Below are 21,705 nucleotides of genomic sequence, written 5' to 3'. Positions count from 1 at the left end.
CTGTCCTATGAATACTTCAACCTCGTCTAACATACCCAGTGGCATTAGACAAAGTCTCCACTACAATACTGTCCCCGCGATTGCAGAGATGTGCGGTCAGAAGACAAATATACATGTCTAGCGCGGTAAAAATCTCCCGCCTCGTCCCCGCAACAATAACACGCCTGATAATTTCGCAAAGACTCTGACCCCTGCAAACATTGGTCCTTTGCCAAATGTCAGAGGTGTGAACATTTACATTGGGCAAAGGATTCACCGTTTGTGCTTGGTATAGGGCTATACTTTCACTTTTAGTGTCACCGTCATCTTCTGAATGCAGATATTCCCCTTCAGAATCAGTGTCCGCGAATAGAAGTCCCAACGCCTCATTGCGGCTTTATTGATGCCATTAGATAATATTAATAATGATAATAATAATAATAATAATAATAATAATAATGCCAATGCTCGCTGGCGTTGACAATATTGGTCAGATAAAAAGGCTCACTCTCACACTAGCTCCGCTTTTTTCACACTGATTCAATGCGCTCTAGCTCGAACATTTTGTATAGGAGCAAGAAGTTTTTTTTGAGTCAGAGATGAAGTATTACATGTCTACTATCTGGTGCAGGGGAGGTCGTGTGAAATTTGACACCCTATTTGACAAAATCGGCCGTTTTATTCAGTGCTGCATCTTGTTGAGTAAACTCGACCGTGGTGCCAAGAGGGTTAAGCACCAACTGGAAGTACAGAAATAGTGTTCATTTGTGTTTGTACTGATTTTCTAGACTTATTTATACGGATTTATTCTTCTATAAATTTATATGGGTATCGATGACCATAATTCATGATTTGATCTTTATGTCCTGAATGCAGCACCCACACTTAATGACCCCAAAATTATCAGGAAGGTCCCAAACATGAATATCCATTTAGACGTACAGAAACTCAACACTAGGTAGCACAATAATAATAATAATATGATCTGCATTTGAGTAATTTCTACAAACAATAAATGTTTTCCCATGAATCCTTAAGATGTTTTTTGGTCCATGGCCATTTATACATTTAAGTGTTTAAATTGATATTTATATATAATCCGAAAGCTGAATAAATAAGCTTTCCATTGATGTATGATTAATTGGGATCAAACAATATTTGACCGAGATACAATATATTTTTAGTAGGAAATGTAAAAAAAAGTTCTTCATGGAACATGCTCTTTACTTGGTATCCTAATGATTTTTGGCATAAAAGAAAAATAGATCATTGTGACCTATACAATGTTTTTTTGGCTTTTGTTAAAAATATATCTCAGCAACTTAAGACTAGTTTTGTGGTCCAAGGCACACATATAGAATTATGCTGCTGCTACTGTGACACAGCAAGGAGATGTAGGGGAATCCATGAAGACTTTATTTACACCAACCCAAAGTAAATCACGCATAGCTGAGGGGTTAGATGAACAATATCGGACGCTAGACACAGAAAAACACAGGGCTTAAGAACTTAGAACTAAATGAGCCACCTGAAATGAAATAGCTTATTAAACATAGAAAACTCCTGGGAACTATGATCATAAGACATGGGAGAAACAAGGTAATGTGGCACGCGGAGGAGGAAAACACAAGACATGGTGGAGCAGGGAACTCAGGGGCTGTGGTGGAGTAGGGAAGTCAGGGGCTATGGTGACCACTGTGGAATAGGGAACTCAGAACTCAGGGGACCATGGCGGGAAAGGGAACTCAGAACTCCGAGCCATGCCAGAGTAGGGATCTCAGAACTCAGGGGACCATGGCAGGATAGGGAACTCAAAACTCGGGGCCATGGCGGAATAGGATACTCAGAACTCAGGGGATCATGGCAATAAAGGGAACTCAGAACTGGGGCCATGGTGGAGTAGGGAACTCAGCACTCAGGGAGCCATGCCAGCTTACATTCTGGTGACGAGAAAACAACTTGCATGAACTGCTGCAAACTTCTACAATCGATTGGGGTCCTTGAAACAAAGGTTCTTGCTGGACTTCCAAAACAGGCAGAAACACTCAGCAGACCGTCGTCATGGACGCTCTCAGCATACAGCCGATGAGTCCCATGAAACTTCTGAATCTCAACAGTTTATAAGAAGTGTAGAGAAACAAACTGAAACTGATCGCCACGCTAATCGATGACACAAACAGGGAGCGAGACCCAAAGGAACACAAGACATCAGATTTTCCCGAGTTTCTCGTATTGATGCCATATCTTCCTCTATTCACAAGCCTTGTCATAGTTGAATCTGGGGTACTGTTATTCGAACAACACTTATACATCTTGAGAACAGATTTGAATCATTAATGAAAGCAGGTGAGGAATCCCCAAATATGATTAAACATGGATCGGATCAGCCAGCAGCTAACACCGCTACTAACAGGAGCTCAAGGACGAGCAGACAGTGGCATTCAGCTCAGAGCACAACCGAGCACAGGACTCTGATAGTGGGTGACTATTATCAGAAATATCAGTAGCAGGACTCCAACAACATGCTGCCTTCCTCAAACAATGGTCTCTGATGTTAACAAAGAACTTTCTCAACATTCTGATGATCGTCATTGACACATCCCACAAGGACACTGATAACACCATGCAGCCACAACAAGCACAGCTCATAGATAACATCCCGGCTGAGCCCTGCCCACAGAGCTTCTCACATACAGATTCTGATGTATCAAAACTGCTCCAAGACTCCGCACCCAAGGACAACTTTCTGGAAAACAGCCAGGAAAGCCAGGACAACATATCACAGTCACCGGAAACACCAGAGCCACAGCCCGCTCGCCGGACATATTATCCCTCTCTCCAGCTTCTCACAGAAAATGGAGGAATTTGTTTATGCTGGGGCTAAACAATCCCATTCATTCGCTGCAAGCCCCCAGATATCAACAAGAAAATGGTGGGCCCCCCACCCACCAAAGCCTGTGGGCCCTGCTCCTGTGAGAACTCTCCGACCGCTTGCCTGGGCCCAAACCCTCCATCTGCTGTAGGTGAACCAAAAACAACTCAGCAGCTCTCAGTGATTTGTCGGGTCCCCTCTATAATAGCACCAACATTCACAAATGATTACAGAACAAGTGGGAACCCAGTGTGCTTGTAGCTTTCTCTATTTCAGTTTTATTTTGTGAAAGTCTAAGGCCTTCTCAATCCGAAGGGCAAACTCATCCAATCTGCAGCCTATTATGCATCAAACTAAGATTGATGTAAAGACACAAAGCACTGCCATTAAGTTAGCATTTTTAAACATTTGCTCAATAAAAAATAAATAATTTCTAATCAATTACTTTATAACCACAAGCAATCAGAATTTTATGTTTCAAAAACAAAACATGGCTAGAAGACAGCTGAAGTGCAACAGTCCTCAATGAAGTAGGAGAGGTGGGGGTGTAGCTGCTCTATTTAAAGATGTCTGTCATTGCAGGGGATTTTAATATTCACATAGATCATGCAGAAAACATAACTACAAAATAAATTATAACAGTTCCAAACACTTTTGACCTAGTTCAGCATGTGCTTGGACCCACCCACAAAGGTGGACACACTCTAGACTTAATAACAATGGATGAAATGTTTAGACCCCTACTGATGATTAAGGACGTAGCACTATCTGATCACTTCTGTATTTTCTTTGATATATTGATCTCTGCTACCACTGAATCTAGAACGGTCTCCATCAGACAGGGTTTCTGCAGGGTTTAATCAGTCAAATGTAAGACTTAAATTCAAATCCTAATAGTCATAAAAAGGTTTTATGACCTACATGAATTACGATAAATAACTTTCTAATATAATCTAAATAATTCCTTTCAAAAGTCTTTTTTTATTATTGACTTTCATTGAAAGTAACACGTTGCATTATTTAAAGAGTTATTCTATTATTTTTTAAGATTAAGAAACTGAAGCGTTCGCCTTATTTTTCTTGAGTATCAAGAACACTTAACAGTTGTAACATTGTCAATTAACAATTGTTTTATGGCATTACTTTCCAAAATAACAAGTGTTTTATTGGTGTTTGGTCACAGTATTCAACACCCACAGCCAGGACCGTAGCTGGGGTCAGCGGGGCCCCGGTGAAGGTTGGACCAGTGGGCCCTGTTTGAAATGGTTTCATTTGTATGTTCGTTTATTTTTATTTATTTTTGCTATTTACACAATCTTTAAGTTTTTTTCAAGTTTGTAGGTGTCCAGGTACAGAAACCGAATAATTAAATGTAAAATAGCAGTGTATAGTCTTCAATGTAAAAATAAAATATACAATCAAACCAAAATTTATTCAGACACCTTGAACATTTCTCACATTATTACAGTTTATTTGCTATTGCTTCTAAAATGGTTATAAAATATGACAAGGATTTAGAGTTAAACTCTGTCACAACAAATTCGTCTTGATAATGTCATAACTTTGATAGAAATGTACGTAATGGATTACAAAAAATAATAATAAATAATAATAAATATCGAAAAAATATTCGAGCATACTTTCCATTTTGACATTATGTATGTATGTGTCGGCACAAGAGCAAAAAGAAGCAAATTCGGTGCAAGTTACAAGCATTTTGAGACTCCTTTCTCTGTGTGAGCCCTGACTGAACACCTCAACACCGCGCTACTGAATTGGGCTCTTTCACATCCTTTTGTTTGTTCAAAACTGCGATTAGTATTTGTTCGTTCATGTGCAAAAGGGACTGTCAGTGAAACACGGCTCTCTCCGCACCGAACACAGAGCGCGCGAGTGACCAGCTAACGTTACTCAGTTCAGCTTTTCCGCGTCTTGTGATTGGATGCCTGATACAGATTGTTAGCGTCTGGTTTGAGCCAGCGACTAAATGCACCGTCTTCGAGCCATAGATCGTTAAAGGTACATTTTCCCATTGTGATAACCAGGATGATTTCAATTAACCTAAGCAGTGACTCAGTATGACACAGTATGATCGGAGTTCGCGCGGGTTTCTGTGAAAGTCCTTCTGACAAATCTGTATGCTGCCGCATTGACCTTGTGGTTCTGGAGCGCTGTGACACCAGTGTGATACCACCCAGATTCCTCATACAGAACTACAACAGGTGAAACAAATGAATGCCATTGCGAGCGCATTTTGATGGAAGAACAAATTAATGGACTAGCATATCAATTTAAGACGTGGCTAAATGTTTTTTATGACCTCGTATGGAAAATCCGGACGTTTTTATGACCCGCGGAAACCCTGATCAGATGATGCATTAACGAGAACACTAGTGTGCTGTTTATGGAGGCTATATCTTTAACACCAAGCATCACTAGTGAGGACTGTGATAAATTTGAACTAAACCACTTACTTGAGTACAATGGACAAGCCTCATCCTGGCTTCTGCCTTCAGATTCCCAGTGAAATTCTCTCAGACAACAAATGCAATGAGTTTGCTTCCTTCTTTTCTGAGAAAATCATCAATATCAGGAAGGCGATTAGCACATCTTCAAGTAATGCAGAGGTCAGACAGATTTGGCCGCAATATCAAAAAGATACTATGTCCATTTTTTTCAATTGATAGCAAAATTTTGGAAGAAATAGCGCAGCACCTAAAATAGTCAACCTGCTATCTTGACACACTTCCCACATTTTTTTTTCAAAGTGTTTCAAGTGTGCTTAATGGTTTAGAAGCAGATCTCTTAGAAGTGGTGAACACCTCACTTTCTTACTGGGCCATATCCAAACTCCCTATAAACTGCAGTTGTTAAGCCCCTCCTGAAAAAGAGCAATCTTGATAACACCATTTTGAGCAATAAACCAATATCTAATCTTCCTTTTATTGGCAAATATATATCTAATTTTCACTAAATTTTGCACACTTCAGCCAGGGATGCTGCTGGCAACCCTCTTTTTTTCACAAATTGATCTTTATGTCCTGAACGCAACACCCAAACTCAATGAAGCAATATATATATATATAGTGGTATACACAGGACATTTTGAAAATTCATGCATGTAGGAGACGCTTCAACTCCACAAAAATGTAACCGTAGGATTGGTAAAGTTGAAAATGAATATGAATCTTCATAATATGAAAATAATAATATGAAAACAAGGCCGCTATCAGCCAATCGAATTTCAGCAACTAATAACCTCAAAAGTGCATTTTTAATCACACTTCATATACTTTTATATGTACATTAACATGGTAACACAATTTCTAAACATTTCTACAAAAGTCTTGCTAATTTATTAATTGTTTTTTTTGTGTTTTTTTTCTGCCTATAGATGAATGCTTCACTGGGAATGAACATTTCCAGTATTATAACTGCAGGGATTGCCATTGTTTACCTTTCACTAGATTTTGTTTTATGGCGATACCCTAACTGCAACGACTATTCCTGTTATTTAGAGCAAAAGTATGAGGTATGTCATCAACTTTTATATTCACAATTAACATCAAATTGTGTCAAAGTGGAAATTGTATTTAATATTTACCGTAAGATCACTGTGTGGTCAGTATACAAGCCTTAATCAGCACTCTTCTGTTCACTGTTTTTATCTGGCATTTCAGAAGTAGTTTATAGATCATTTATAATACAAGAAGTCATTGACATTATACGTTAATTGTAAACTCAGTCCAGTTTGAAAGCCAGTGCAAACCCTCATTTGACCTTCATAACAAAACTTCTGTCAGCATATACTAATGACAGTGAAATACTAGCAATATAAAGGACAGATATTTCTGTGGCTAACGTCACTGCATATGCATTTGCAAGAGTTTCCCTTTCAGGCACAAAATTATTTAAATGAATCATGCAACATAGTTAACTAAGGTTTGTGCTGTCATGCTAATTTGTCTTCTTTAGTAACCCTGACCCTAAAATTGTAATATTATTATAAAAGCTTCACAGATGGTAGATTCTGGACTGAGTTTTGATCGTACAAGTGTGAGTAGAAATGATCATGGATTATTTGTGTTAATCTTGATTTTTCTCTCAGACTCTCTTCAGGGGAATCAGAGGTGTTATAATGTTATTCACCGTACTCGAGCTTATCATCTCCATCTGTCTGTCAGCATTTGCCTGTAAAGCCAGTGCCTGCCATTCTCCTCCTCTGGTGAGTAATGAGCCAGATCAGGACAGGTGTGTGTTAACTGAACTGATATGTATATACAATGGAAATAGTTACTGTTAAGGCTGTTGACACTTGGGTTCATGCTTTACAAGAACCAACAAACACGACATTACAATACAAATATTTAATATCGTTCTTTAATCTCAAATGTTGAGTTCTTCACTTTTTCTTCACAAAATTGAGTTTTAACCCTCTGGAGTCTAAGGGTATTTTTGGGGCCTGGAGAAGTTTTGTCATTCCCTGACATTTGTGCTTTTTTTCAGTTTCTTATAAACATCTAAATGGGTAAAGTCCAATCTCACTGTAATCAGCACAAACTGGGCTATAATAATATGTGAGCAGCATGTATGTACCTGATTGTGTTTTTGAGAAAAAAAAAATTATGCGTGGTTAGTGAAAAACTAAAAACGTCGACAGAAATGTTTGAATTTATGTAAATTTAAATGAAGTGAACTCAGCACACTTTGTATTCCCAAACATTAACCCCAGTGTTTCCCACAGCCTTACACTCTATTGTGGGTCGTTTTCTTCCAGCAGAAGGCTCTTTAAGTGCGGGAGAGATTTTTAAGAGGTTTCTCTGGTAACCCTGTACACAAAGAAGTGCTAAGCTCACAAAAAGCTGCTTTATCATGGATTACATGCAAGATGAATTGAAAATGACATTAAACATTTTTTTGTATATACAGTCGGTTTCTTTCTGAAATACATTGATATAAAAACACCCGCACCGGTTTTTGATTTTTAAACGTGCACTCCTCATATTTATTCAATGAAGTCAAAGCCTTTTGGAAAATCTATTTGTGGCAGTCAGTTTTGATATTGTGGCAGCTTGCTAGTACCAATCCAGTCTTGACACCTATCACCTGCAGTCTATTTAAATTCCCATTGTTCAGTGTCTCTTCCATCACATCGCTGCTTGCAATTAAGTGTTTTCATTGAGCTATTCTCTATCATCGTGCCACAGCAAGGGGTCGTATGTATCACACATTTGCTTAATGTGGGGGGCTACAAAAGTGTTTTTCTTGGATTCAGAGTTGTTCAGTGTTAAAGACATGGATTTTCGTACTAAACATGGCCAATGTGGATGAAAGGAGTTTTCTGTGCCAAAAAATCTTACTTCTGGGTTGTACAGTTTCAGTAGTTTTTCGATCATGGATCTAATGACGTAGATGATGGTGGAACTCCTTATGAGCATTTCTCTCGGGAATGCATGCCTGCGCACATGTCGACCAGAGGAGAGGGAGACCTCGCCATAAACGCAATTCATTAGGAATTTGTTGGGAACGCTGCATAGGATTTGTTTAAGAATGTCTCCAAATAAGTATGTTTTGGATGTGAGGATGTGGAGGATGTGAAGTTACCATGTTTGGCTTTTCAAAGAACCTAGCATTACATGAACTGTGGATGCAGTTTGCTTTTCCGGGGCAGCAATGGAGTGTAGCAAGTGTGTTTGTGTTCTCGTCATCTCAGTGAAGAATGTTTTATAAACAAGACCAGGTTGATGCTGGATTTGCACATCCTTTGCTATTAAAACATGGTAAAAGACCCCATTCAGGTAAGTATAACTGCATCAGATTTCTTTTTTTCTTTTTTGGGGGGAGGAAATCAGCACATAAGTGAATATATGTTAATGGAAACAACACAAAACTTCAGTATTATAGCTCCGCCTACAGGAGCTTGGTTTTCCAGAGAGATTCAGAAGCTGTATTTTTGTCTTGCAGATATGACAAAGCTGGAGACTTTTGGAGATAGGGATTCGGTACTGCTCTGTTGGTACTCGGAATTTGGCATGAGATTTAAGCATTTTAAGAAACATGCTTGTTGCACATCTTCAGTTGCTTAACTTGGGTTGACGCTTTCCCCTTTGTGATTTTTACAGCTTGGTAGATACATAAAATTGGATAATATACAACTGCCATCGTATTAGACTGCTGCTTCTGCTAGGTGTGTATGCTTCCCCCTTTAAAATCACACAAATTTAAGAACATGCTTGTTGCACATCCTCTATTGCTTAACTTAATGTGACTTTTCAGCATGTTAGACTCTTAAAATTGGATAATATACAAACTGCCGTCATATTACACTGCTGTTGCTGCTAGGGGTGTATGCTTCCCCCATCCAGTTCATCCAAATTTTTTGCATAAGCAGCTAAAGCAACATGCTTTTTGTATGCTTTCTTTCCGAGTTTGGGTGATGCTTCCCCCATAAATATAGTATCAAGCAACATTTCTCATTGCTGGCCATTCAAATTGCATCAGTTGTGTTGGGGAGTTTGTCATATGGTTGTTTTGGGGGTTTGTCTTGCTGCTCTCCCCGCTCTGTCCAAGCATGGCTGCATGGACAGGCATGTGGAGTGTTGCCCAGAACATAACCATACCGCCAACACTAACTGTATGCAATTATAATTGTCATTAAATATACTTGACAGAAGTGGTCCTGATTGAAATTGAGCATCGCGTTAGTTCAGTCAGGGCACGTTAGTCATGCTTGCATCAGCTGTCAGCTGTTCTAGACGTGTACCAATCCAGTCTTGACACCTATCACCTGCGGCCTATTTAAATTCCCATTCTTCAGCGTCTCTTCCATCGCATTGCTGCTTGCAATTAACTCCCTCCTCCAACTCCAACTCCACCAACTGAACCTGTAATCCGATCTAACTTTGTTCTTTCTTTACAGTCTCTTCATTGGAAGCAGTCGCTATCACATTTTGTTTACAACTCATGTAATTGTGAATTGTAATTATGTATTAAACCCCCAGGGGGGGTTGTCTTGCTGCTCTCCCCGCTCTGTCCAAGCATGGCTGCATGTACAGGCGTATGGAGTGTTGTCCAGAACATAACCTTACCGCCAACACTAACTGTATGCAATTATACAGGTTCCTCTAAAAAATTAGCATATTGTGATAAAGTTCATTATTTTCCATAATGTAATGATAAAAATTAAACTTTCATATATTTTAGATTCATTGCACACCAACTGAAATATTTTTAGGTCTTTTATTGTTTTAATACTGATGATTTTGGCATACAGCTCATGAAAACCCAAAATTCCTATCTAAAAAAATTAGCATATCATGAAAAGGTTCTCTAAACAAGCTATTAACCTAATCATCTGAATCAACTAATTAACTCTAAACACCTGCAAAAGATTCCTGAGGCTTTTAAAAACACCCAGCCTGGTTCATTACTCAAAACCGCAATCATGGGTAAGACTGCTGACCTGCCTGCTGTCCAGAAGGCCATCATTGACACCCTCAAGCGAGAGGGTAAGACACAGAAAGAAATTTCTGAACGAATAGGCTGTTCTCAGAGTGCTGTATCAAGGCACCTCAGTGGGAAGTCTGTGGGAAGGAAAAAGTGTGGCAAAAAACGCTTCACAACGAGAAGAGGTGACCGGACCCCGAGGAAGATTGTGGACTGAGTCTGGAGTAGAAACATCCAGAGCCACTCTGCACAGGCGTGTGCAGGAAATGGGCTACAGAGAAGCAGCACTGGACTGTTGCTCAGTGGTCCAAAGTACTTTTTTCGGATGAAAGCCAATTTTGCATGTCATTTGGAAATCAAGGTGCCAGAGTCTGGAGGAAGACTGGGGAGAAGGAAATGCCAAAATGCCTGAAGTCCAGTGTCAAGTACCCAAAGTCAGTGATGGTTTGGGGTGCCATGTCAGCTGCTGGTGTTGGTCCACTGTGTTTTATCAAGGGCAGGGTCAATGCAGCTAGCTATCAGGAGATTTTGGAGCACTTCATGATTCCATCTGCTGAAAATCTTTATGGAGATGAAGATTTCGTTTTTCAGCACGACCTGGCAGCTGCTCACAGTTCCAAAACCACTGGTAAATGGTTTACTGACCATGGTACTGTGCTCAATTGGCCTGCCAACTCTCCTGACCTGAACCCCATAGAGAATCTGTGGGATATTGTGAAGAGAAAGTTGAGAGATGCAAGACCCAACACTCTGGATGAGCTTAAGGCCGCTTTTGAAGCATCCTGGGCCTTCATAACACCTCATCAGTGCCACAGGCTGATTGCCTCCATGACACGCCGCATTGAAGCAGTCATTTCTGCAAAAGGATTCCCGACCAAGTATTGAGTGCATAACTGAACATAATTATTTGAAGGTTGACTTTTTTTGTATTAAAAACAGTTTTCTTTTATTGGTTATTCGTAATTTTGGGTTTTCATGAGCTGTATGCCAAAATGTAAGTATTAAAACAATAAAAGACCTGAAATATTTCAGTTGGTGTGCAATGAATCTTAAATATATGAAAGTTTAATTTTTATCATTACATGAACTTTATCACAATATGCTGTGCCTGTAATTGTCATAAATATACTTGACGGAAGTGGTCCTGATTTAAGTATATTTGTTGTTCCAGTCAAATCCTTGTCAAACACACAATGTGTTGTGGGCAGTTTTAGCTATTAGAGTGTGCACAGATCTGCAATTAGAATTTCAGTCATATTGTAAGTTGAATCCAACGTCACGAAAAGTGAAGTACATTCGTAATCTTGAGCAGTGATTAGCGACCGTGGCAGGAGAGTACGCATCTACTTCATCAGATTACTGAGCTTTTCTCAGTATTATTGTCCTAAAGGACACAGTGTCTTGTTCCCTTTTCAGGGAACCATGATTACATAAGTAACCTCCAGTTAGCTGGATTTGATTGCTGATGATTTCGCTTGATCTTGGATTATTTTGGTACTTCGAAGCTCGTCCGGAGTTGTTGCCAAAGCAAAAGGTCCGTAATCTTAAAGTTGCTCGGGAAAATTAGATCTCATCTTTTTAAGCAGAACCGATACTTAAAATCTGTCCCAGCCACGGGTAATTTATTACAAAAGTATCCTACTGATCCAGGGACAATAATTTAAAATAATAATAATTAAAAAAAATTAAGATAATACAATAATGTTGTGTAGTCTTTAATACTTAAGACAGCCAGTTTTACTATTTAAATATTTATTTATCATAAAATTATTACTTCTAATATTATTACACACATGCTATACAGATAATGTAGAGCTTTGAGTGATGACAGTTACTATGTGGCTTGATGGAGCAGAGGAGATGCAGATAACATGATCCCTTAAGAAACTTTCATTAATGCTGTCACATAACAAATCTGATCAAATATTAAATTTAATGAATTGCTAATTACAACATTGAAATAAAAAAGTACAGCCTGTACAAATATTAGAAATCATGAATATAAAAAATTGGGAATTATGTAAAACATTAAAACAAAATAAAAACATTTTAAATCCACATTTCACTTATCTATTATAACATGTATGTAGTGTTGTTTGCTTGGTTGTTTACTTATAAAATTTCAGAAATGTGTCAAGTTTTTGGTCCGTGACTTTATTAATTATATGAGTTCGTTAAGTTGCTGTCAGCCAGTCGCTGCACTGCTGATCATGGTTGAGTATCAAAACATAGTCCCTTTTAAACCAACCCATGAACACACAATTATCTCAGATAACTCAATCCAGCCATACTAATCATACACAACAGGTGTGCTCAAAGAACCGAATTAGCCAGATCCTGATTAGCGAGATGATATCATCTTGGACTACATCTACATTAATCCGGATGCATTTGAAAATGACATTTTCGTTTTAAAATGCTCTCCGTCCACATTAGCATTTTCATCCACACTGAAACATCAGAAAACCTTAAATTCGCTTTCTGTGCATGCGCAAATCCTCAAAAAAGCTCACTGCAGATGATACACACGGAACAGACATAATATGTTTTTATGCAGTTCTTCTGACAGGATTATTTTATTTACAAAAAGAACACACCATTCAGTGACACGTCCAGGTCGCACACACTCATGATTGTATGTCTGATCTAAAACACAACTCTCGTGTTTTGCCGCAAATACCAATTGCGAGAAAATTTGCTTTCACCTTTGCCAAAACGGAGAAAAAAAATATGCGTTTTCAAATGAAAACGTATTTGTGTGGACAAGGCCTTGGATGTGACATTTGATCTCAGATGTAATAAGTGATGTACAAAGAACTGGCCCCAGTCATCTGCTCCACCTGCACCTTCCAGGATTTAGTTTGTTGCCATCCTCCTGGTTGACCATCTGTTAGTTTGGTGTCATGTTTACAGATTTTATTTTATCGTTATGTTTAGGTGTGTGTCTCATTATCTCACAACTTTAGTTCAGTTCTTTATGTTTGATTGTGTCGGATTAACGTCTTTTGGAACATTTATTTTCTTCCTCCTGCATTTGTATTCAGCTACTGAAACTGTAATACTGAAACTGTCTGCTGATGTTATTACATTTATGGCATCTCACAATAAGAAGGAATAAAACACTACATTTTATATTGTGCATTTTTTTTCACCATAGGTGCAGTTTGCGCAGGTTTTATCACCTCAGTCCTCTGATTTCACGCGTTTACATGATCTTAACAACTCAGAGGTAAGAAAAGCTTGATCCCCAGTTTAACTGGAGTTTGAGTAAAATGCTAGTCAAAAAAAAAAACATTTATATATTTATTTCTTTTTTTTTTCAGATACCTGTGGCAAGCAGCTCTTCCATTAATCACCAGTCTGCAGACACTCCTCCACAATACAGTGAATCTAAATAAATATGAATAAGTGGGCTGTTACCTTATGAAACAAAAAAATATATGTGAATGTATTAGAACAGTGGTTCCCAAACCTGTCCTAGAGGACCCCCTGCCCTGAACCTTTTGTATGTGTCCTTCATCTAACACACCTGATTCCACTCATCAGTTCAATAGTAGAGACTCTGAGAACTAAATTAGTTGTGTCTGATTAGGGAGACACACAAATGTTCAGGTCCTCCAGGACAGGTTTGGGAACCACTAAATTGGAAAATATAATGCAATATATTAAATAATATATTTATACATATATTGTTATTGTTATCTTATATTTTTCTACATACTGCAATATATACTGCACCACAATTTTACATGTAATAGCTTTATTAAAAATCAATTTCGATTTCAAAAGTTAATGCTTAGGTTCACATAAAGCTGAACACAAACTTTTCTCTCATATTGTTTGCATAGTTACACATTCAGTACCGTATTTTTCGGACTATAAGTCACACCTAAGTTGCATACGTCATGATGAGGAAAAAAAAACATATATATGTCGCACTGGACTATAAGTCGCATTTATTTAGAACCAAGAACCAAGAGAAAACTACCGTCTCCAGCTGCGAGAGGGCGCTCTGTGTCTTCAGTGTAGACTACAGGAGAACTGATCAGCTGGAGACGGTAATGTTTTCTCTTGGTTCATGTCAAATTTATTTGGATAAATAAGTCGCACCTAACTATAAGTCGCAGGACCAGCCAAACTATGAAAACAAGTGCGACTTATAGTCCGGAAAAAGGTATATGAAAATATTTGTGGTATATAAAAAACTGTACTGAAAAGATAAATAAAAGTTTTGGACTTTTAGATGATCAGATGTCTGGTTTAATTCATGGCAACATTATGTGTGTGCACATACACAGAATATCATTTTATCACATATATATCTATACATTGTATTATGTATTCAACAATATATTATTCAGTGTATTTTCAATATAGATAACAATTTAATATATTGATTGTTAATATATAAGACAAAGTAATTATGTTGAATTGTACGCATTCTAAGCTTTATTTCTGCTCACACATTTCATATCACTTGCAGAATATGCAAAATTGTAATAACTTAATAAGAGGGATCATAAAAATTGCATGGTATGTTCATTTAGGACTATCCTGAATAAACCATTTCACTCAAAAGGACAAAATAATTGAATTTACAGAAACTGCTCCACACAAAGTTTACATACCCTTGAATCTGAAGTGTTTCCTGGATGATCCACGACTGTTTTTGTTTTGTGGTAATTGTACATGAGTCCCTTGTTTGTCCTGAATAGTTAAAGTGTGTATTTTGTAGTATGCAGTGAAATACTTTACAGTAACCTTCCCAACACTGCCAATAAACGAAGGGACTACAAATCACAGGAAACAGAAACAAATCAAAAGGTCACATGTAACAATAGCACAGGCCTTTAGATGAAAAACAAAATATAAACATGACAGTAACACACATCGCTAAAGAAATTCAGCATTTATAAAAAAAATTCTCCAAAATTTTTGACAAGCAGTATTAATAACATGGAAAACCATATTGCTGATACACGTGCAGAAACTCTTAAGAAAGAGCATTTTATCAGATTGCTTATTAGATGAGAAAAGTCCTGCATAACCACTGATTATGGTGCTAATGTTGGGCTGCAGTGGGCAAACTGGCCTGGCCATTGGTTAAATTGCTTTGGCCATAATCTCACAAAGGCCAGAGCAAGTGAAAAGGATCACACAGCACATGTCCTAGGACTGTGGTAAACACGTTCAGTACGAGCTGAATAAAGAAAAGAGACATGAAAAACACAGAGTCAAACATTCCTAATTTAGTTCTAGTGAGGGAATTATTTCTACTAAAATATTACTTATTATGCATAACTAATAATTTACAATCCTACTTTTTACAAATATTATAAACTTAAACTATCTTTCTACTTTCAAATTTGTATCAAACTGTAATTTCAGATTTTTCATATAAATAGTTATGTGTAATTGTAAATTTTAACAAACACGTTACTTTCCTCCAGGATGTCTTTGCTTGACCTTTTTAAAGACAAACTCTTAATGGATCACATGACCCACTGGAAAAGATGGTCAATTTAATCTGAAGCTTTCCATGTCTGTAAAACATTTGTTAAAATGATAGTCTCTGCACAGTTTTTTTTTCTATATTTGCTTTCTTAATTAATTTACTAGTGTTCAATGGCCAAACGACAACTTTTACCATCCTCTCCACACAAACAACAGTGGAAAGATCCTGACACTGAAGCACTGTGTGTCATAGTGGCCGATGAGCTAAAGCAGCTCTCTTCTCTTCTTTCCCGACTACAGTAACCGAACCACCATGAAAAGAGGCCAGATGAATCAGTCTAGGAAGAAATCTCTTCTCTTCCTTCTTGATCTATCTCACCATGATCAAAGATCACAAATCTAAGCCCGTACCTCCCCGACCCCACCTCAACAACCCCTCCTGTCGCAAAATCGATTTTATGCCCAGTCTCAAAGCACAAAAAGTTATATTTTATTGTTCTACATGCAGAATCAGTGTTACAATTCTGCATGAGCCACTCGATATCCACCTGTCTGTTCTCTCTCGGAAAGTAACTGTGCAGCTGTGTTGGGTTGAACTCGTTCATTATTCTGCCATCAAGAACCAGTCGAGTAGGTCTGAGCGGCTCACACACACACACACACACACACACGCTCATGCTAATTTGTTATTTAGATGTGTCACTTTATGGTTTCCATGGTGACGCGTCATTGCTTGTTACGTGACATACCACACCATCAACAGAGCTGAATGAATGATGATCTGCTTTTATGTCATTTTTCCATTTTTATTCAAATATTCACACATTTTTTAGATATTGCATGAAATAACTGATATTCTGATTGTCAAATACATCCAAGTGGAAGTGTTTTGTTGTTTAAACACCTTTATAACGATCGCGTTAGTTGAGCTGTATGCGTGTTGGCCGCCGCCATCTTAGTTTGTGCCGCAGACACAGTTCAAAGAATCGGATCTGTTGGATTTACAACACGTGAATTCATCCACTTCTCCCGAAATACATAAAAGTTAGTGGCTGGTGAACTGGGAGAAGAATAGAGTAAACTTTAAAGTTACTTACACAATGTGTATCTGATATGAATAAAACGTGTCTAATTATAATGGAAAGGATTATTATTGTCTCTTCCTTTGACATCAGTGTGTATTTTACAAACTCTAAATGTATTGTTTTTTTAGTACTTATATGTCTGAAACCTAAAATAAACATTATGTGGTTGAAAACACTGAAAAGTTGTGATATATGACAGCTCTGAGCATGCCTGTCTTTGGCTATATATATATATATATATATATATATATATATATATATTTTTTTTTTTTTTTATAGAAATCATCTCGCGACCCCTGCGCCGGGGTCCCACCCCCACTTTGGGAACCACTGCTTTAGTGAACTGTAGTACCAAGTCGGTCTTAGGACTATATAGTACTTTTTACAGTGCAGATTGTGTCAAATCAAGTCTGTCTCTGCAAGTCAGAGATGGAAGGATCATTTATCATTGACACCCCAGGTGTCAATCTGGTTTGTGTGGGGGACGAGGAGACCTCCCTGAGAAAACTCTCAGATGGACTGAGGTTTGCTGTGACAGGGTAGCTTCGCTTGTTTTCACTATATGTTCAACAACCATTCTTTGGACACTGGGTGGGTCCACAATATTTGTGGGAAAAGCTGGACAGGTTGTCACCGTGATATCATTGGTGGTGGTTTCTGGGGAAGGGGGAGACACAAATTTAGTTTTATACTTGGTTAGGTTTTTAAGTCCTGAGCTTTGAGTTTGTCATTTTTGCATGAGTCAGGTTGGGAGTCTGGGACCTACTTATTGGTGGTAGGACGACGGCTTCTGCACTTTGGGAGTCACTGCTAGAGCCATGGCAACTCACATGTTGAGATTTTCCTTGATCTGGATTTGCAGAGTGGGTTTCTTCAATTTCCTCTTGAAGCACGCTTTGGAAAGGCCTTCCACTGTCTTTGGCAATGGCCTTCAATTCCTCCAGATACCCTTCAGTGGCAGAGCAGCTAGCAGTTTGAGTGTAGACAGTAGCTAAGGCACGCGTTTTGGATTGCTGGTACGTTTCCAGCTCACTGTCTACTTCGGTTAACATAAGGCCTTCAACTATCAGCGCATTTGTTACGTCAACATTTTCCCGCTTCACGATTTCCATTTGTCAACAATGAAAAATTAAAAAAAATTGTTTCTCGTGCTTTACCAATTTCCTTTTCTCCGTTTCTTTAACAGTTACCCTCGCTGCAAGAACTGGCTCGCCAACTTTTTATGTAGCACAAGTGACCACAATCTGCATAAAACACTTTCTAATACCTTGGACCAGATCAGAAGTCTATGTTCGCTCTTGAGCCAGCATTGCAGCAAGACAAGGGAAATGACGACAAGAGACAGAACTATGATTGAAAAGGTAAGTATTTTTCTCTATGATTTCTTATATTAAACTGTTTCTTGGGGGGAAAAAACAGCAAGATGTACAACTTGTTGACAGCAAATTGACAGCAATGAAAAAACAACAACAACAACAATATAATTCACACAACAATCCCTTTTTGATAAACCTTTTGAAATAAAGCGGTTTTAATTCAATGACTCTTTAGGGGCCGTTGACATATCGCGCCTAAAAACTCCTTCTTTCCAAAGCGCTCGAGCAGTTGCGCCTCTGAGGCGTCTGCCTTTGCTAAGCAACCATGACGTGCTCTCTCCATGAAGACGCGGAAAGTTCAGCATAGGAGTTGCAGTTCTAAAAATCGCTTGCAGTAGCAATGGCAATCCATGTACAACTATGATCAGCAGTTCCTTCATCTTAGCTGAGCTTTCAACGTTGTCACAGGAAAGGATGAAACTGATTGGTTTGTTGTTGTCACTTGACCCGAGGTGTGCTTGCGGCATTCTGAAAAGTTGAAATGTTTTTAACTCGATGCGGTGCGGATGCGCCTGGAAAAAACAGGCGCTTCGACCGTCGTGCGGCATTCTGAAAAGTTGAAATGTTTTTAACTCGATGCGGTGCGGATGCGCCTGGAAAAAACAGGCGCGTCGACCGTCGCTTCCATTATGAGCGCGCATACGATATGTACCAAAGATGCAATATGTGAACGGCCTCTTATACTGCTTATATTTTATTGTATTTAATACTATATAGTTATTTATTTATTTAGTCTGTTATTCTTTAATTAGATTAAGTATTCCTCATTTTCTAGCTTGGTTTGGTTGTATATCCTTTAAACAACCTTTTCTTTTTACATACAGATGGTATAACCCATTTACACAAATCACAATTTTATAACAGTTTGCGTTCTTTATTTCATAACAATTTGAAATAAAAAAATATAACAAAGATAACAACAATAGGGACAATGCTAAAGAAAATGTCAGAGGACACAGAATCAGAGTCCTTTTCAATCGACTGTCTTTGAAGCAAACTCAAGCAATTTAACAGGAGTTTAGCTCAATGTTCCTTCGTACTCCTGTTTCAGTGTTCAGTTAGTGTAAGGAGCGCAGATATGCAACTCTAAGATTAAAAAATGCAAAAGGAAAAAATAGTTCTTGTTCACAGAGTAAGTGAGATCCTACCACTTCGAAGAAACAATGAAATGTTGTTCAAACTCGGGAAAAAAACAGGTTGGCACTCTTCGTTGTTGGCAGAAACAGTTCTAACTCCGAACTCCTCATTAAGTTTCAAAGGAGATGTAAAAGGACAGGAAATGGCAAGATAAAAAAAAAAAAAAGACAAAAAGGAAAATAACAACAACAAAAAAAAAACAACCATGCAAAGACAAGGCCGAAAAATCACAATTAATTCACATTTAACAACATTAATATTTCAAATGATCATTTTCAGCACAATAAATGCTTTAAAATGCATCAATACACATTTCAACACTTATTTTTAAAATCAAATTTCTCAACAGAAATGTAACTATTAATGAAGAATAACATCAAAGTGACGTATGTACACTCAATTAGCTTGTAGCTCATAGCACAAGGACCACATGGTTAGCAAAAAAATTTGTCTTGGTAACGATGCTTCAAACTATGCATTTCAATAAATCTAGTATTCCTCTCTTACTTTCTTGACTTTAGAACTGCAATTGACATGCATCACTGCTCCAGCGGCCATTTCACTTCACTCCGTGACGAGACTGTTCAACTCTACTCAGCGCTAGAGATGACGCAACACCCTAAGGGCAGAGCTATTCCTAATGGTTTAATTTATTTTTTCAATTTGTGACATTTTCTACATTCCTTCAACAATATTTAATTTTTTAAACATTAAAATAAATCAAAACTGTTAATGCGAATTTCAATTCTTTTTTTTTTTTTTTTTTTATAGGTTTGAGATGGGCTTTAGTAACCTAGAAAAAAAAAAAATAATATTTATATATGGCTCGGACAAAAGATGGATTTAAAACATTAAGCTTTTATTAAAGCCAGTAGTATATTAAATGAATTCATTAACAGTTTTCACTTCTCCATTACAACGGAAAAGAACACAATGCTCTGACTTCACATGAACGTTTGGTTGCGGAACAGAATGCTGTAAACTTTTACCAATATGTGATTGCAAAACACAATGCTATGTCTTTAAATAATAATTAATTAATTAATAATTCCTTACAGTTATATAGCGCTTTTCTAGACACTCAAAGCGCTTACATAGTCAGGGGGTTAGAATGACATCCTGGGATTTGTAATGACCACAGAGAGTCAGGACCTCAGTTTAACGTCTCATCCGAAGGACAGTGCTTGTTGACAGTATAGCATCCCCATCACTACACTGGGGCGCTAGGACCCACACAGACCACAGGGTGAGCGCCCCCTGCTGGCCTCACTAGCACCTCTTCCAGCAGCAACCTAGTTTTCTCAGGAGGTCTCCCATCCAGGTACTGACCAGGCTCATCCCTGCTTAGCTTCAGTGGGCAACCGGTCTTGGCCTCCAGGGTGATATGGCTGCAGGCATGAAGATGTAGTTGCAGAACACAGTGCTGGGTTTACATAAAGATTTGGTTACAGCATAAAGTGCTCTGAATTCACATGAACGCTGGTTTACAGAACACAGAACTGTCTTCACATGAACGTTTCGTTGCAGAACAGATTGCTGTGAATTCTCATGAATATGTGATTGCAAAACATATTAAATATGAACACACACCCGGAGAAGTGGGCAGCTATAGATCCAGCGCCCGGGGAGCAACTGGGGGTTCAGTGCCTTGCTCAAGGGCATGGATATTGAGGGCGGAAGAGAGCACTGTTCATTAACTCCCCCCACCTACAACTCCTGAGACTCAAACCGGCAACCTTAAGGTAACTAGTCCAACTCTCTAACCATTAGGCCACAGCTAATTAAATACTCATTAACCTAATTTAATTTAATAATTAACTAACTACATGATTTTTATTATTTTAGAACTGTACATTTCTGCAATATAAATATAACTTTGACGATCATCACTGATAACGGGTCACAATAAATTCAAACATTGAGAAGTGAATTTTTTGTAAAAAACATAAAAAAACTTTGAAACAATATGTATTATAAAATCGAATAATTGAATATTGCCAAATTAAACTTTAGTGGGAAGTCGTGGCCTAGTAGTTAGAGAGTTTGACTTCTAGCCCTAAGGTTGTGGGTTCGAATCTCGGGCCGGCAATACCACGACTGAGGAGCCCTTGAGCAAGGCAATGAACCCCCAACTTCTCCCGGGTGTTTGTTCACTGTGTGTGTGTTTGTGTTCCAGAGATGTATAAAGTAATAGAGACCCAGACTTCAAAAAGTATTGCAAGTAGTCTATTTTAAAATTTACTACTCAAGTACTGAAAGTAAAAGTACAAGTATTGTGTTATGTAGTTATTAAAGAAAGTAGTCAAAAGTTTGAACATTGTTTTTATTATTTTAAATGATTAACCTAAAGGACAAT

At 38.1% G+C, this 21,705-nt stretch overlaps 2 protein-coding genes across 3 annotated transcripts in view; one reads left to right on the top strand and one right to left on the bottom strand.

Annotated features, from left to right (window-relative positions):
* The window catches only part of LOC127956066 (membrane-spanning 4-domains subfamily A member 4A), a 37,407-nt gene extending 17,319 nt beyond the window's left edge, over positions 1-20,088 (top strand). The window contains exons 5-8 of one of the 2 annotated variants that reach the window (XR_008153428.1): positions 6,246-6,383; positions 6,960-7,076; positions 18,023-18,197; positions 19,871-20,088. Coding sequence is in view for 1 of the 2 variants with exons in the window: in XM_052553838.1 (XP_052409798.1) it covers positions 6,246-6,383; positions 6,960-7,076; positions 13,455-13,526; positions 13,621-13,695 (402 nt within the window). In the remaining variant the exon portion in view is untranslated. Of the gene's footprint in view, positions 1-6,245; positions 6,384-6,959; positions 7,077-13,454; positions 13,527-13,620; positions 14,545-18,022; positions 18,198-19,870 lie in introns of those variants that run through there. The other variant, XM_052553838.1, reaches the window with a different exon arrangement.
* LOC127956064 (membrane-spanning 4-domains subfamily A member 4A) overlaps positions 1-21,705 on the bottom strand; it is a 287,000-nt gene that overhangs the window by 99,808 nt on the left and 165,487 nt on the right. The window lies entirely within an intron of this gene.

The sequence above is a fragment of the Carassius gibelio genome, chromosome B4 (genome assembly GCF_023724105.1).
Source record: "Carassius gibelio isolate Cgi1373 ecotype wild population from Czech Republic chromosome B4, carGib1.2-hapl.c, whole genome shotgun sequence".
Taxonomy (NCBI): Eukaryota; Metazoa; Chordata; class Actinopteri; order Cypriniformes; family Cyprinidae; genus Carassius; species Carassius gibelio.
Note: the sequence above shows the minus strand (reverse complement) of the source record. Positions and strands in the feature narration are given on the sequence as shown.